This window comes from Dioszegia hungarica, assembly GCF_025882075.1.
Source record: "Dioszegia hungarica strain PDD-24b-2 chromosome Unknown MKK02contig_8, whole genome shotgun sequence".
Lineage (NCBI taxonomy): Eukaryota > Fungi > Basidiomycota > Tremellomycetes > Tremellales > Bulleribasidiaceae > Dioszegia > Dioszegia hungarica.
Genome location: NW_026515770.1, coordinates 1,208,299 through 1,224,251, shown reverse-complemented (window position 1 = coordinate 1,224,251; position 15,953 = coordinate 1,208,299). Strand labels below are relative to the sequence as shown.

The following is a 15,953-nucleotide window of genomic DNA, read 5'->3' as shown; positions in this document are numbered from 1 at the left end:
CTGAAAACACTTGATATCCGTCTTACTCGTACTGAAATACCGAAATGCCCGTTCCCGACCTCTCCACCCTCCCGCCCGCAGAGCGCGCCACCCGGTCCGAGCTCTTCAAACCACTCAAGCTGGGCTCTATGGTCGTACAGCACCGTATAGCCCTCGCACCGCTCACGCGAAACAGAGGGAAGCCGAGCGAGAAGGTTGAGGGGACATGGTACCCCTGGGAGATCCAGAGCGAGTATTATTGCCAGAGAGCGACGGAGGGGGGTTTGCTCATTAGTGAGGCGTTGCCTGTGTCACTGCAGGTGAGCTACGATCTTTCTATCGTACTCTGAGACATACATAGGGAAGTAAGCTGACAGACTAGGCTGTAGGAGCATCGATGACCAATGTGCCCGGGATATGGACGGAGGAGCAGATTGTAGGGTGGAAGAAAGTCGTCTCTGAGGTCAAGGCTACTGGGGCTGTCTTTGTCGCTCAGCGTAAGTCTGGGATACTCCTGCGTCTGGATCATACTAAGCTCTTCTATGCACAGACGCGCTGACCGTCCAGTCTTCCACGGCGGCCGCTCATGCAACCACTCGTCCCTCGTACGCGCCTGCTGCCCATCCGCGACCCGGGTCGAGAACACCCTAGGCGGCGGCCCAGGAGACGTTCCCGTCGAAATGACTGAGGCGGACATCCAGCGGACGATAGGGGACTTTGTGCAGGCTGCAAAGAACGCTATGGAGTGCGGATTTGACGGGGTTGAGATACAGTAGGTCCCCCTCTATACTGCTAGTTGGGCACTGGCTGACGCTTTAGTGGCGGGAACGGTTACTGTGAGCTTCGCTTTGGCCTGGCTCTGTGACGCAACCCTCACTAACAAGGTAGTGCCTGACCAGTTCCTCCACACCAACATCAATACCCGGACAGACAGATACGGCGGCTCCGTTGAGAACAGGAACCGGTTCGTCCTGGAGCTGTGCGATGCTGTAGCAGCCGCGATCGGTCCTGATCGCTTCGCCTTGTAAGTCTTGCTGCCCCCTTGATGGCGAGGCGTCCACTAAAAGAGCTGAAGCTGAACCTTCAGGCGACTGGCACCTTACGGGTTCTTCAACGAGACGAGGGGTCAGGAACGAAAAGTCCAATGGACCAAGCTGTGTGAGGAGCTGGCTACTAGAAAGTATGCCTACATCCACGTATGTCCTTATCACTGAAGTACAGCTACCGCTCCCGAGCTGACTTGTGAGTTCATGGAAGCGCGATACGACGAGGTCTTGTCGGAGAGTACCAAGCTCGCTGCCCTCGGTAAAGAAATGACCTCGGACTTTTCATCTGACGGCCTGCCTACCATCGCACCATTCCGGGCTGCCCTCGGTGGCGTATCTGGAACACCTGTGATCGTGGCTGGGGGATACGATACAGAGAACATATGGGATGTGGTCGACTCCCGTGTAAGCCTCTTTGTTCCTCTCGAGATTCCCTCCTACGTCAGGCTGACAAAATTAGAAAGCAGACCTGGTCGCTCTGGGTCGATACTTCACCTCCAACCCAGACTTGGTGTACCGCATCAAGCACGGAAAGCCGCTCGTCAAGTATGTCCGACCCCGATTCTACGCCTTCCCCGGGAAAGAGTATCAAGAGGGGTATACCGACTTTTCGAAGCATGAGGACAACTTGACGAGCGATGTGGAGAGGGCGAGATGGGAGGAGCACGTCAAGCGGGGGATCGTGGTCGCTAAGCCTGGATGGCAGCTCTCGCAGGACGGAGTACAGTGAGTTGAGCCACTGTCGAAGGGATAACGTGCTGACTTTGTAGACTTGGCGAGATCTACGTGTGATATTTGGGTGTTAAGCGGATCAGTGGGGAGTTGCGAAGGGTTGTAAGCCAAGTTATACATAGATCTAGATGCACATTACCAAGAACCAACCCTACTCCTCCACATCCATACCGTCCCCCTCTCCCGCCTCCTCTTCATCTGGCCGACCCGTCCGGTCCACAATCTCCGTGATCGCAGGCGGCGTGAACTCCTCTGACCACTGCCACCATCAGCTCCGCGCTTTCCCCTACCTTCGGACCGGGAATTGCTCACCTTGGGGAACTGCCTCTTGTACAGATTCATACAGACCGTATCCATCCCCTGGATCGGTCCATCAAAGTGCGCCTTGAAGTACCCATGCGTACCCAGCGCCTCGGTGATGTGTCCGGTTTTGCCGAGCTTGGTATGCAGCTCGATAGGCTTGAAGAAATCGACATCGTCCCGGTCGAAAAACATGTATCGGATCGTTGCTGTCTTTTTGTGGATCTTGAAGGGGTGGCCAGTAAGGATAAGGCGTTTGGCAGCTATACGGGTGGGGTCGGGTGGTAGGGGGGTGCCCATAGCTACAAGGCTGGGTACTGGGGATCAGCACGTGCCCATAGTGTGGAAGATGCGAGAACTCACCCTGGTCCTCGCCTTCGTCTTTGAGCAGGACAACACCAGCCTTGCCGAATGTGATGGGGCCGAAGCAGGTAGCGACCGTCGCTTGTCCCGGTCGCAGATACTTTTCAGACTTGTGAACGTTATTGACACCCCGTCCACCACCACGGATGTGCTGAGAATAGACCGGGCGGACAGTGTACCGCCGTGCCCCGACACAGAGGATGAGCGGGTCCTGCCATGTCAGCTCGATCGCGCGGTGTGTACTGGACAACAAGACAACTCGCCTTCGCTTTGACGGGCTCCTCGTATTCCGTATTCCGCTGTACCACAAAGTGGATCACAGATTGCTTGTGCTCATGCTGCAGCAGCCCGTGCAGAATAAACGGCAGGGCGGGGTTGTGGTTCTCCAATACGCGCTTCGGTACATTCTTCAGAACGACCGTCACTCTTGTTCCCGCCTGTCTCATCAGTTCCGTCCTATGGACCGATCAGCAGCTATAGCTCACCTTGATCCCGACCTCCCTACCCTCGCGCTCGACCCGCTTCCGTGTCCCGCCCCAACTCTCAAACTGGAATATCCGCGCATAGTCCTCCGGGAGATTCTCATACGGGTCCCAAGGGCTCGTACGGAATGACTTGAGCCCTCTGAATCGCTGGAATCGCGTTCGGGCGGGGATATGGCGGGGTGTGTCGATCTCATCAGGGAAGGCTTGGTCCTCCTCTGCTGCTCGCGCTCGGGCTTTGAGGTATACCGCATACCTGACAATCAGCTTGCTTCTCTGCTCGCCTAGGGCGAACTCACTCGCGCTCCTCCTGCTCTGGGTCCAGATCACGATGTACCTCGCTCCTCCTCGAGTCCAGCTCAATTTCCTCCGTCTCCTCTCCATCACCCAAGAACCTCGCTGCATTCTCGTCGATCCCATCCAGCCCGTCATCTTCATCCATATCCTCCCCATCTTCATCATCATCCTCATCATCATCGTCACCCGCCCCGCCGTCTTCTCCGATGATCCACGCAGCCTGGTACGCGCTTGTACCTTTCGGCACCCGCTTCGTCCGTACTCCATCTTCCCCGCCCAGCCGAGATGGCCCTGCGCCTTCCATCTCCTCCTCGGTAGGCCAGGTCTGCTCGTTCGCTAGTGGATCAGGAACGTTGGTCGCGGTGAGGTCATCGGCGTTTTCGCCCGGCGAGGAGAGGCTAGGGGTGGATTCGTCGATCGACATGAGAGCGGCCTTTTGGTGTGGTTTCGCCGCCAGGGCGAGGGATGATGGCGGTCCCCGTAGGATCTGAAAGTCAGCTCAAGCAATCTCCATGTGTCTTGAAGCGCCAAAGACTCGCCTCGGCAACCTGGAAATCTCCCTGTCCGGGGATATGTCCCAGCCTGTCCGCACTCAAGCATCCTCCCCGAATTGTACCTGTGACTTCTAGACTCCCAAGCTCCTCTCCTCCCTCCACACCATCCGGCCCTGGGACCCACTTCACGCCCTCACTCCCCTCCGCTACGAGATATGCCCGTCCCTCGTCTCGGCTCGTCTTGGGCGTGGCTTCGCACAAAGCCCGAGCGAGTAGCGCCGACTCGCTGGGCGTATCGGCCGAATGTACCTTTTCGGCTGATGGGAAGAAGTAGCGCGAGAAGGATAACAGGGATTTGTGGATGCCGGTTCGGGTCTGGGGCGTGATGGGCTCGTCTTCTGGTGCCTATGAGATCAGCCTCATGCCCTGAGCGATGCCAACGCCTCAGCTCACCTGGACCACTGGCACGATCTCCACCCCACCACACTGCGCCTGCAGACACCGCAGCACCGCCTCTCCCTCCAGCTGCACCTCCCTCGTCGAGCTCATCAGGAGCACTACATAGTCGCTGACGAGCGCAGCGTCCAGCGCGGCGTAGACTGAAAGGGGCGGGAGGACGTTGATCTGCAGAGTTGTCTTGAAGCGGGGAGCTCGGATGAGGTAAGTTCCTGTAGACCGGACAGTCGAGATCACTTCTGCGAGCTCGGAAGGGGGAAGACCGAGCGAAGGAAGGAGGTCGAGGAGGAAACGCCGAGGCAAGAGGTTGGAGATTAAGGGGATGACCGTGATGATTCGAGGTACACTCCCTGCTTCTTCAGCTCACGCCTCAATTGGGACTGAAGCTGGAGATAGGACGTACCGCCCCCGCTGCTCGTACTGAAGAACTTGACATCCTCTGACACGTTCCTCCGCTTCAGCTCTCGCTTTTGCGCATTGGCATTGAGCCGAGCCTTCTTGGTGGCCGAAGCGAGCTGCTTGCCGCCCTTGGTCGATATCGACGAGCTGACGATCTTGCCTGATTGATGAGCTTATGCAGACTCGCCGAGCGTCATGCAGCTCACCCTTCGCCGCAGCTTTCAAAGAGCCTTTCGACGAGTGCTTTGACTTGAAGTTCTTATTGTTCTGACCATAATCAGCTCCAGCATCCACATCATCCGGTCCGGACTCGCCTGTTTGAGAGTCGGTCGGTGGGAGTGCGAGGTCGACATTTTCAAGCACGCAGTTCAGCCCCTGCTCGCGCTCTCGGGCTAGCTCTGGTTCCGGATGGCTATAGATGATCTATGAATGGGCTGCCAGGGTCTTTGAGGCCGTAGTCGAGCAGTTTGAGATGTGGAGCACGCTATACAGTCGAGGTTGCTGCAGCTTTGCCTTTGCGAAGATTTCTGGATCATTACGGCATGCCTCGAGGGCCTCGCTTAACCCGCCAATCTCAAGATCTCAAGTCCAGCAAGCCAGCCTCAGCTAAACGTTTAACTCCAACTCCTTTCTTCTTCGCCCTCTGCTCATACATGAGCATTAGTCAAAGCAGCTAGCCCTGTGCTCCGAGAGACCTATCGCTCTCCCTGATCACTCAGCTGTCTTTCGGTGTCAACGGGACTCTCAATCGCTTTACAAGCTGTGCCACCCCCGTGGTCTTTCCCCAAGCGTCAGCAACTAAGATGGACGAGGGCTTGTTCATTTTCACTATCTTCTGTGGCTTCCTCTGGTGAGTGATCCTATCCCCTTCGTCTGGATCTCATCTCAGGATAAGCTGATACCCCAGCGTCTTTGCCCTAATATTCTGCTTCCTCTCAACATGCCTTGGCATCCCCCTCCGGCGCGCCGACGTCCTCTCCGCCTTCTCCTTCCCCACCCCTGCGTCCATACGCGCCAAGGACGAAGCGAGGCGGCGGCGGCTTGCTGAGCGTCAGAGACTGGGTATGGTCGATGGGGAAGGGTACGAGATGGACAGTATGGCGCGGGGCGTGGAGCGGGCGGGGGTCGGAGGGGATGATTGGGAGATGATGCGGAGAAGTGGGGGTCGTGGGGCCATGTATTAATGCCACATCCGCTCAGTAAGCCTGGAGACATCCGCGACAAAGCTGCATCATACAAGATCTTCTCGCGTCTCAGCTACTTGCCGACATTCTTCAAGCTAGTCCCCTGGACGACCAGCTTGGTGATACAGTACTCGTCCGTCCCCTCGTGTGCTCCTTCTTTACCATAGCCACTCTCCTTGACACCACCGAAGGGACTGTACGATGTCAGCTGAGTCCGCACCGCCATACATTGAGCCACTCACATGATAGACTGAGAGATGGCACCGGTGTTGGCAGCGACCATACCAACCTCGAGACGCTCGGCGACGCGCCATATCCGGTCGGCGTCCGAGGAGAAGAAGTAACCGGCGAGACCAACCGAGGCATTGTTGGCGAGTTCCTAGGATTATCAGCACAGCGTACTGCACGCAACCAAGCGCTCGCGAAACTCACAACAGCCTCATCTTCAGTCTTGAATCTGATCAGCGCAGCCAAGGGTCCGAATGTCTCCTCGTCGTTCAACAGCTGAGGCGTCAGCTTCGCGTCGAGCTCGTACAGGCAAGCTCAACTCACGCATTCCCGGCTGACCTCAGTCAGAATTGTGGGCTGAACGATCGTCCCCTCGCCCCGCTCACCGCCCACGATCACCTTGGCGCCCTTGGACTTGGCATCCTCAATGTGCTCAATGACCTTGTCGGCTTGTCTCTTGTGTATCAGAGGTCCATGGGTCCTACCATAAGTCAGTTCACTCCCCAAAAGTACGCGGACGATTCAACTCACACGCCCTCATCGAAACCAGGGCCGACCTTGAAGAGCTTGACCTTCTCGGCAAGCGCTTGGGCGAACTTGTCATATATCCCCTCTCTGCATGGATCAGCTCTATCACATAGCGGCTCGTGCCATGCTGACTCACTGCACATATATCCGGTTGGCTACATTATCAGTTTGGTGCATGAGGGCGTCTGAGAGAATGCCAACTTACCGCATACGCAAGTCTGACCTGATCCTCGGAACTTGCTAGCAATCGTCCCAGCGACGGCAGTGTCGATATCCGCATCGTCAAACACAATCAACGGGGCATTACTAAGCCATCAGGTCTGTCCCAAAGTACAACCCAATAGAAATAACTTACCCGCCGAGCTCCAAGCTCATCTTCTTGAGCGTCCCCGAGCAGTTCTTGGCCAGGATCTTACCGACCCGAGTGGATCCGGTGAATGAGACCTTCTTGATCTTGGGGTTGGTGGTAAGTTCCTCGCCGATCTGGTTGATGTTCTTGTCGCAAGTCACGACGTTGAGTACACCGTCAGGTACACCGGCACGCTTGGCGAGCTGCTTTATCAGCCCAGCCAGAGTCGGGCGAATCAGGAAGAAGCTTACCTCCATGATGGCGAGGTTGGTGTAGGGAGTCTCGGCAGGGACCTTGATGACGGCTGTGCAGCCCACGGCGAGGACAGGGCCGATCTTGCGGGCGATCATAGCTGCGGGGAAGTTCCAGCTGTTTTATCAGCTCCAGTGCTCGGTCCGCATAGTCAGCAGCTGATACCACTCACGGCACAAGCAGAGCACACACCCCGACCGGCTGCTTGACGGTGAAGTTCCTGGTCCCCGGCAAGGAGCAAGGAATGGTCTTCCCGTCCGTTCGGACTGCCTCGCCCGCGAACCACAGGATGAAGCTCGCGGCATAGACCGCCTCCGCCTTGGCATCGTTCCATGACTTGCCATTCTCCCACACAATCAGACGAGTGATGTCGTCCAGGCTCTCCTGGAAGAGCGAGTAGAATTTGAGGAGGATGTTCTGGCGCTCATTAGGCGTAGTCTGGCGAAATGTCTTGAAGGTGTCGTAGGCCGTATCGACGGCTTTGCGGATGTCGGCGACGGTCATTTCGGGGCAGGTGCCGATTGTCTTGCCAGTAGCGGGGTCTGGTCTGTCAGCTGCGTCCCAGCAGTCGATGACGGGTTTGGGCCAGCTTACTGTCGACATCGAAGGTCTTGCCGTCCTCCGCATCAACATACTTGCCGTTGATGATACCCTTCTGGATGAAGAGGCTCCCGTCATCAAGACCGAGCTGACCAGTCAGCTTACTCCAGCCAAGGAGAGGCGCGCGTCAGCTTACAGGGTTCTCCTTGGAGATATTCTTGGGCCAGTTCGACATTTTGCGAGACTGTAGCAGAGCAGCGGTGGCAGTAGAGGAGCGGAGACTTGGGGTGGGGCTCGGGCGAAATACGGTGGAGGTTGATACGGCGCGAGCAGTGGTGAGCTGAGCTGCGGAAGTACGGGATATTTTCGTCAAAAGCTGAGTTGACTTTTGATTTGCCAGGCGCATTGGGGTGCTATCTACTGGTGTAGGAGCGGTGAGCTATATGTACTCTCGGTCGTAAGTAGACAGAAGAGGGAGGAAGAAGAGAGAGATAGGCGGCGGTAGCGGCCCGACTGACCGACAGCAGCTATAGGCGGCTTTGGCTGCAAGCGCTTTAAGCGGCGGGGCTCCACGACCTCCACTTTGCTTGCGGTCCCTCTTAAACTGGCCGGGAGATTAGCAGAGACTGCCCCCGGAACTTTGCTCGGGCATCGATTTCCCGCTCGAGACCGAGTTGAAAGCTCAAAGTCGAGCAAAGGTCGAATGGGCAAAAGTCCCATTGAGCAGCTTATACATCGACCGTCAAGCGAGAGCTAAGCTCCCAAGCGACTCGTCCAATATGTCCGGCCCATCCGCTCCGTCTAGCAAATCTGCCCACGCCCCATCCGTATGGGACCGCCTCTCCCCTTTCAGCTCCTCTCGGTCTCGCTCGAAATCGTCCAGAGCGCTGGACGAGGAGGAGCCTCTCCTCTCAGGCCCGAACGACATCGAGGTCCTGGAGGTGGAAGGTAGGCAATCGCGATTCACGCGGACACAGCTTCTGCTGTTCCTGCTGTTTCAGGTCGCTTGCTTTGCACTCGGAGCGTCACTTGGGAAGTTGCTATCCTCGAAAGACGGCAATGGAAAGGCGAAGGGGCCATTGGTACCGCCAGTATGGACGCTGCCTCCTGTGAGCTCTATATATCCCACCAATTCTCAACGGGATGCGAGCTGATACCCCCAGCCAACAGGAGACCGCCGCAACCCCGCCTATCTCATTAAAGCCCACTCCGGAGCCGTCGCATCCGAAGACAAGACCTGCTCAGAAATGGGCGTAGCTATCATGCGGGACCACGACGGGACCGCCGTCGACGCAGCAGTCACCACTACTCTGTGTATCGGCCTGCTCAACGGGTTCGCATCCGGTATAGGTGGCGGAGGGTTCATGATGGTCCGTGTACCGACCGACGATTCGGGACTGGGAACGAAAGGCGGGAACATGACTGCGATTGACTTTAGGGAGACGAGTCCCAAGGAGAGCAGTAAGGAGATGTATGGAATCAAGGGAGCAGGGAGGAACGCGGCGCAGGTCGGGGGTCTGGCTATTGGTGTTCCAGGGGAGCTGAGGGGTCTTGAGGCCGGTGAGTTTCCCAGTTTACATCCAGCTCCTGTACTGCAGCTTCGTTCCACGGACTAGACGCTTATACCATAGCCCACAAGCTGTACGGGAAGCTGCCCTGGAAGGCTCTTGTAATGCCCGTCGCGGATTTGGCCAAAGGCTATCAGGTCAGCCGAGAACTAGCAAGGAGAATACGAATCTTTGGGTAAGCTCGCTCGCGTCCACTACTGACTTTGGAGCTGACCTCTTAGTTACTTTATGCCCGAAGATCAAACATGGATGGACATCTACGCCCCCAGAGGCTATCTCGCCGTCGAAGGCGACTATATCAAGCGAATCAACTATGGCAAAACGCTCGAGCGGATCGCAGATGGCGGTGCGGACGCGTTCTATAATGGAGAAATCGCGGAGAAGATGGTCAAGAGCATCAAGAAGGCTGGTGGAGTCATGACTGTCAAGGATGTGAGCTTCCATGGGACCGATTGGCGGCATGAAGCTTACAAGGGTAGCTCAAACACTTTGAAGCGAATGTGTACCCTGCGATACATCACACCTACAACGGACGTGAAATCTACACAACAGCAGCACCATCATCGTAAGCTATTTCGATTGCGAGCTACTCGATCTCTAGCTGACTCATTCCAGGGGCGGCATCCTGCTTGCCCTCCTCCGCCTGATTGAGCCCTTCCGGATATCTCAAACGGGCGGGCTCGACAACCCGCTCAACGTCCACCGCTTCATCGAATCCCTCAAGTTCGCCTTTGCCGCTCGATCAGAAGTGACGGATCCGGCCTTTGTCAAGGACCCGGAGAGGCTGGATCGGTTTTATCAGAGTGGATGGGCGGATGATGTCCGGGCCAAGATCACGGATGTGAGTGAGACAAGTGAAATGTCTGTCGACGTCCAAGCTGATGTACAGAACTCAACGCATAAAGTCGATTACTATGGTATGGAGTTCGACCACATCGAGGACCACGGAACGACGCATTTGAGCGTGGTGGACCAGTGGGGAGGCGTAGCTGCTGTCACGTCCACTGTAAGCTTCCGCGCTCTCGATCGCACACGAAGGACATCCGAGCTCACATGACAGGTCAACCTCATCTGGGGAAGTCATGTCATGTGTCCCGAGACCGGTGTCATCTTCAATGACGAGCAAGGTGAGCTGGATGCTGTCGATAGCGGAATCTCATATCCCAGATGACTTCGCTGTACCCGGCGCACCTGATGCCTTCGGCCTTCCTCCAAGTCCTTGGAACTACCCTGCCCCGGGCAAGAAGTAAGCTTTCAAACCCCTCCTCTCATCTCTGAGGGACCACAGCTAACGCCCAGACCCATGTCCTCTACCTCTCCTACCATCATCCTTTCTCCATCCGGCAGCCTCTATGCGACCCTGGGTGGATCCGGTGGATCGAGGATATTCGGCTCCCTCGCCCAAGTCCTGCTGCACCTCGATGCAGGACTAGACATCTCCCAAGCGATTGAGAAGCCACGATACCACTCACAGGTCGTTCCGAACGTGACTACCATTGAGGTTGGGCCTGAGGGGGCGCCAGAGAGGGTTCTGAAGGGGCTCAGGGAGAGGGGGCATGTCGTTGGAGAATTCGACATCAATCTGGGGGTATCAGAGAGTAAGTCTATATCAGGGACACGGGTTGTGACGGTTAAGCTGATGTGAGCAGTCCAGGGGATCGTGGTGCAGAACGGGACGATCTGGGCGAGCAGCGATTCGAGGAAGAACGGTATTTCTGCGGGATACTAAAGTGCTTTATCTGGACAATGCTCATCTGCTGTGATTCTTGTCGGATGCACCTGTAGCCAGTATCAGAGTCCGGGCTGAACGGTGGACATACCCTGCTTCGTATTCGGATGACCCAAGATCCATCTGATGTATAACGATCTACCACTTCTCCCTCGTCCATCCTGTCCCCGCCGCCTCCTTTCTATCTCTCCACGGTACATGACCCTCAAACACCTGCATCTGACTCGGATCATCCACCTCCCCCCTTTTGGGCGGACACCATTCCAGCAGCTCCGCCATCTCCGGACAACTGGTATGGTACGGATGATACCGGAAGAACGGATTCCGATTCACCCTTTTGATGGATAATGGCGGATGGCACCCAGACGGACTGGACAAGAATGGCGTATACCCATACTTGAGCTCCCCGGCGTACTGGTATGCCGTATCCCCATCATCGTCTATCCCGATGTACTTCCACCCGCCGAGCGGGAGACCCATGGCCGCGCGGTGAAGGTCGGTGAAGCGCCGCTGCTTCATGCCGTATCCGACGACAGTGACGCGGAGGGGGTACCGGCCTGTGACTTCCTTGAAGCGTGCGAGGGCGAAGAGGAGGTTCTCGTAGCTGTCTAGAGCAAAGTCTTCTGCGACCGCTCGGAGATTGAGGGGGAGAGGGGAGATACCGGACGAGTTGGCAGGGAGGGTGTCTGGTGGTAGGAGGCCGAGGGTCGTAGCGAGTGAGCGATAAGAGTAGGCTTCGGACATGGGGGGTGATGGCGGTGCTCGTGTAGCTCCTCTGTATTGTTAGCTACCAGGCCTGGGGCGACAACTCTGCATTCGTAGCTCACCCAGAGAATACCAAAAGCGCCACTGGATCCTCCTTCATCACCCTCACACCCTCCTGAATATGCTTGATGAACGTCCGCACACTCCCACCCTTCTGTGCAGGCTGCAACACCCACTCATCATCATCCTCTATCCGTTGCTTCTCCCTCCCAATCCAGATCGCATGCCCGGGCACCATAACCAGATGCTCCAGCTCCCCATACCGCCTATCCCTACTGATCGTCGTCTCCATACTCAGCGGTATCCCCGCCGCATGCTGCTCTGGCGTCGCCGCATCGTCCCATCCCCCTTGTGCCCCTTCGCGCGCTTTCCAGATGGTCGCGTATGACCGGTGTGGTTGGACAGATAATATGTTGAGGAGTAATGAGCCGATCAGGGCAGAGACGAGGAGGGAGACGGTGAGGTTGGTGAGACGGGTGCGGGTCCGGAGCGTGCTCAGGATCGTTGGGAAGGAGGTGGAGGAGAAGCTGGCTGAGGTGGGCGTCTGGGGAGGAGGGAAGAAGATTCGAGGCTTCCCGCCGGAAGGCCGAGAGGAACCGGGGAGGGGCAGCATGGGGACCGAGGGTGATGTGAACGTCTCCCAGGTGCGCGTGAGGAAGCCCGAGGGCGGGAGAGAAGTGGGAAGAGCGTGAGACCGGGGCGACGAGGAGGTACGATGCGAAGAGAGAAAGACGGTGCAAAGGATGCCAAAGTTGCCAAGGAATGAGGAGAAGCGAATTTGAGTTTGGCTCGACGCGACTCATCAAACGCGTCTGCAAGGCCATGAAAGAGCAGAGTGTCGCCCAGCAAGGGCTGCGACAGAGGCAGGAAAGCAGGTGGACCGATGACGCCGACTTCTCCTACCTCAAATGTGCAGATAATGTGCATGAGCTGATGATCAAAGATACCCCGCTAGCTATACAAGGCAGCCTCGACCCGCCAGCGGATCCCGCCATTCTACCTGTACGCGGCGATGATCCGTCAGAAGTTCTGCATCGTCATCTTTGCGCTCCCCGACGAGCCGAGTCTGCTAGCTCACCTCTTTGCCAAAGAAGAAGCGACATCCTTTTGGCGTAGTATACTTGTTACTCATCTGATGCAGCGTTTTGCTTAGTACGGGTGGCCCACAGAAGAAGACACCACAGTCCGTATCGGCGTGTTTGTCAGCGATCGATTGGAAAACCTTGTCCCACTACCATAATCAGCTGGTCGGTCTTCGTTGGAGCTGGAAGGACGAAGTAGCTTACGTTGGGCCGGCCGAAATGGGTCGGAGCGCGGAGTTGGGTAATAGCGTCAACTTCGGCACCTACGTCCTGGACGATGATATTGTTCATCTTGTCGTCGCTGAGATATCAGTATGCTCTCCTCCTGAGGTGCCCTCAACGAGCGGATAGATTGTCGAACATACTCAATCTTGGCAGTGAGATAGACGTGAATCTCAATCCTCCCTTCCTTGTCCTCCGCTTCGACAGCCTTGAGGAGTGAGTGGAACCCTGCATGATCAGCTATGAGTCATTCGCGGGTGAAGTGTGGACGGGTTGGCTTACATTCCGCTAACCCAAAGTCTCGGATGACCCAGACAAAGTATACCTTGCTCAGCCGGGTTTGGGTGCTTTTACCAAAGTCGTTCATGCGGTACCAAAGGGTCTTGAGGATAGATGCGAAGGGGGTCACGCCGATGCCACCTAGCGAAATCAGCTCTGATCTGTGGTACACAGGACCGACAGCTGGACTCACCACCAACAAGCAGTATAGTCTCGTAGTTCGCAAAGTCTTCGCTGGCTGATCCGAATGGCCCGTCCAGCATGATCCTCGGCAGCACCTTCTCATCAGCTCAATCCCTTTATGCTGGAAAAAGACTCACCTTGCCAACCGGAGGAGCGACGACCGCCCCTTCGCCTTCACCTTCATCCTTCTCTCCAATGTCCTTTGCGTCCCAATCCACCCCCACACTCTTCGCAAAAGCGTTCGTCCAGTCGCCCACACACCGCATATGCACCGACAAGTACGTCTCCTCCGGCGCACTCGTGAGCGTGAAGGGATGATATTGGAAGTAAGAGACCGAGGGGCAGTTGATGAAGATGTATTGACCGGCTGAGGGGGTGGTGCGTTCTTTCCGGATCTGGATTTCGAGGACTCGGGAGGGGTGCTGTATGACTTTGGAGATGTAGGTGACGTGATGGGCTGGGAGTCAGCGACAGCGTTTCAGCTGAGGGAAGCGGTGAAGGTCTACCTCTAATCTCGCGCAGGATACGCTCGATGATGAAGACAATACCGCCGGGAAGCCAGTACTTCTAGATTCTATTAGCTGTGTGTCTGATTATGTACAGCCGTGCGGACTCACCCAGAAGACACCGATGATACTGGCGGAGCAGAACGGCGGACGGTCGGGCTGGATCATGCCTCCTTGGGTCAGCTAGGGCCGATCAGACATGAAAGCGAGACAACTGACAGAACATGCCGTGCAATTGCCACCCGAGAAAGAAGACGATGAACAGCTAGAAACATCAGTGATGGCCGCGTCGGCTGATGAGACTGGGCTAGCATGGTGGGAGTAGTAAAATCTAGCTGTTCAGCTCATCACCAGGCCATTCGCAGCAGACAAAGATGCGGACATACCGCTCATAATTCGCCCTCTTACGCTTCTCCATAGCGAACCAAACCATGATCCCAAGAGAGATGGTCATAATCCACCCAGTCCAGGCTGGACCGCTGAGGAAGGTGTACGAGAGGAAACCCTTGACACCGCTTTGCCGTCAGCTATGGTTTACAGACCCGTTGGGTACTTGACTTACGTCCCCTTGATCATGGACATGACGATCGTATTCCGGACGTGCGCGATGATATGAACCACCGTGAAGAAGACGATCGCCCGTCCGATCTGCTCTGCGGCTCGTAAGCTCTCAGAGCTGAGCTGAGCCTACGTGGACATGACTCACTATGGAAGTCGATGTTCTTGTCGAATGGAATCATGCTGTTCAAAGGCGTCTTGCGGAGCAGGGAGATGAAAGTCCGGCAGATTGGGAAGAGGACGAAGATCACGTCGACTACGCTCGGTCAGCTTATGTGCCCGTAGATCATGGAGAGTGTCATGAATGACCCTTACTGTGTAGGACCTGAGCAGCTGCTCGAGCGATGACTGATCCGTCAGTAGTCCCCCTGGTGAGGCCTGGCCCGCCAGCTTACCGAATGAAAAGCCGTATGCCTGCCTCGCGTCGTTCAGATTATCTTTCAGACCATACTGCACGCATGATAGAGCGAAGGCGATGATATGGAGGATGATCCAAGCCAGGATAGACAAGCTGCTACGCCCTAACCAGTCCGTCAGCTCCCTTCACGCGCCCCTCCCAGAGTCAGAATAGAACTCACGAACTCACCCTCGTTCACCATCCAAACACTAGCCCTCTCCAATCTCCCCAGCGTCTTTCTCACCCTGCCACCTTCCTCTCCGTCTCCATCCTTCGTCTCTCGCATGGTATGGACCAGTCCCTGCAGCCGGACCCGTTCCGTCTTGTTCCGCCTCAGCCGCGTCGAGTCGCGCGGGACGATAGGCTGGTCGAGCGGGATATCGACCATGTCGCCATTACGAAGCGGAGAGGGTGCATGCTTGATCGTCACGGCGCTGGAGAAGCGAGGGAAGGCGGCGAGGAAGCGGGGCGGGCCGGAGAAGAAGGACATGGTGGATAGACGGGAGGGCTTCGACATTCTTGCTATCCTGATCAGGCCTGACGTGTAATTGGGCTGAATGAGTAGTCTGAGCTGAAGAGGGAGAGGATCAGAAAGAGTATGAGTGCTCTGGACACGGGCACTCCCTGTTAGCATCCTTAGCGGTTGTTGATGAGCGGACAGACACCTGGATGCCGGTCGTTAGCGACAGCCCGGTATCTGCCTGGACTCGGTAACCATGGCTCGACCAGCTGAAATGACTCCTCTTGACAGCCGAGGGCAGCGACCTAAACTACTCCAGGACTACCCACTATTGGCAGCAATGAATCAAGCTGAAATGACAGGAAACAGGACTTCTACATATAGGGGCTTTGCTGCTCCGCTGCTGCTTGATGTTGATCAAGCTTGACGGGACACGCCACGTGGTCTCGCTGATGAGCGTGGCGGGTGCGTGGCAAAGTGGCGGATATCCGCGCCAGGTTCTCGGGCATGTAGGCAGAGTCGCCATGCTGATAGAGGACCCCACCGACTAGGTGAGAATCGCATGCGGTATCCTT

General features: G+C 56.4%; 7 protein-coding genes across 7 annotated transcripts; 3 read left to right on the top strand and 4 right to left on the bottom strand.

The window, feature by feature from the left end:
* Positions 1 to 44: 44 nt before the first annotated feature.
* MKK02DRAFT_44161 (uncharacterized protein) lies at positions 45 to 1,817 on the top strand (the record flags this gene model as incomplete). Its single annotated transcript, XM_053092807.1, has 9 exons — positions 45 to 299; positions 362 to 476; positions 547 to 751; positions 799 to 815; positions 868 to 1,003; positions 1,067 to 1,175; positions 1,227 to 1,430; positions 1,486 to 1,751; positions 1,796 to 1,817. The coding sequence occupies 9 exons, from the start codon at positions 45 to 47 to the stop codon at positions 1,815 to 1,817; spliced, it is 1,329 nt and encodes a 442-aa protein (XP_052945248.1).
* A 91-nt stretch (positions 1,818 to 1,908) lies between these two features.
* On the bottom strand, positions 1,909 to 4,901 carry MKK02DRAFT_36708 (uncharacterized protein; the record flags this gene model as incomplete). The annotated part of the gene is made up of 11 exons (XM_053089480.1): positions 1,909 to 2,016; positions 2,070 to 2,374; positions 2,421 to 2,631; positions 2,684 to 2,857; positions 2,906 to 3,158; positions 3,202 to 3,686; positions 3,748 to 4,098; positions 4,147 to 4,499; positions 4,553 to 4,708; positions 4,755 to 4,815; positions 4,863 to 4,901. 11 exons carry the CDS (start codon positions 4,899 to 4,901, stop codon positions 1,909 to 1,911), a joined length of 2,496 nt encoding a protein of 831 aa, XP_052945247.1.
* A 450-nt stretch (positions 4,902 to 5,351) lies between these two features.
* On the top strand, positions 5,352 to 5,732 carry MKK02DRAFT_44159 (uncharacterized protein; the record flags this gene model as incomplete). Its single annotated transcript, XM_053092806.1, has 2 exons — positions 5,352 to 5,398; positions 5,456 to 5,732. 2 exons carry the CDS (start codon positions 5,352 to 5,354, stop codon positions 5,730 to 5,732), a joined length of 324 nt encoding a protein of 107 aa, XP_052945246.1.
* Positions 5,733 to 5,805: 73 nt separating this feature from the next.
* On the bottom strand, positions 5,806 to 8,035 carry MKK02DRAFT_26460 (succinate-semialdehyde dehydrogenase; the record flags this gene model as incomplete). The annotated part of the gene is made up of 12 exons (XM_053087198.1): positions 5,806 to 5,926; positions 5,975 to 6,111; positions 6,165 to 6,236; positions 6,285 to 6,441; positions 6,492 to 6,575; positions 6,625 to 6,643; positions 6,694 to 6,794; positions 6,844 to 7,040; positions 7,089 to 7,206; positions 7,262 to 7,631; positions 7,684 to 7,777; positions 7,826 to 8,035. The coding sequence occupies 12 exons, from the start codon at positions 8,033 to 8,035 to the stop codon at positions 5,806 to 5,808; spliced, it is 1,680 nt and encodes a 559-aa protein (XP_052945245.1).
* Positions 8,036 to 8,408: 373 nt separating this feature from the next.
* On the top strand, positions 8,409 to 10,926 carry MKK02DRAFT_44157 (putative gamma-glutamyltranspeptidase 1 precursor; the record flags this gene model as incomplete). The annotated part of the gene is made up of 11 exons (XM_053092805.1): positions 8,409 to 8,738; positions 8,793 to 9,189; positions 9,261 to 9,372; positions 9,419 to 9,629; positions 9,677 to 9,762; positions 9,813 to 10,038; positions 10,087 to 10,203; positions 10,258 to 10,324; positions 10,365 to 10,443; positions 10,497 to 10,795; positions 10,847 to 10,926. The coding sequence occupies 11 exons, from the start codon at positions 8,409 to 8,411 to the stop codon at positions 10,924 to 10,926; spliced, it is 2,004 nt and encodes a 667-aa protein (XP_052945244.1).
* A 138-nt stretch (positions 10,927 to 11,064) lies between these two features.
* MKK02DRAFT_26042 (putative cytoplasm protein) lies at positions 11,065 to 12,304 on the bottom strand (the record flags this gene model as incomplete). The annotated part of the gene is made up of 2 exons (XM_053087133.1): positions 11,065 to 11,701; positions 11,754 to 12,304. The coding sequence occupies 2 exons, from the start codon at positions 12,302 to 12,304 to the stop codon at positions 11,065 to 11,067; spliced, it is 1,188 nt and encodes a 395-aa protein (XP_052945243.1).
* Positions 12,305 to 12,760: 456 nt separating this feature from the next.
* MKK02DRAFT_27504 (ferric reductase NAD binding domain-containing protein) lies at positions 12,761 to 15,306 on the bottom strand (the record flags this gene model as incomplete). Its single annotated transcript, XM_053087356.1, has 16 exons — positions 12,761 to 12,922; positions 12,978 to 13,074; positions 13,139 to 13,223; positions 13,278 to 13,415; positions 13,468 to 13,552; positions 13,595 to 13,914; positions 13,964 to 14,024; positions 14,075 to 14,133; positions 14,183 to 14,228; positions 14,267 to 14,294; positions 14,350 to 14,478; positions 14,526 to 14,616; positions 14,670 to 14,777; positions 14,837 to 14,869; positions 14,917 to 15,042; positions 15,108 to 15,306. 16 exons carry the CDS (start codon positions 15,304 to 15,306, stop codon positions 12,761 to 12,763), a joined length of 1,767 nt encoding a protein of 588 aa, XP_052945242.1.
* Positions 15,307 to 15,953: the final 647 nt, after the last annotated feature.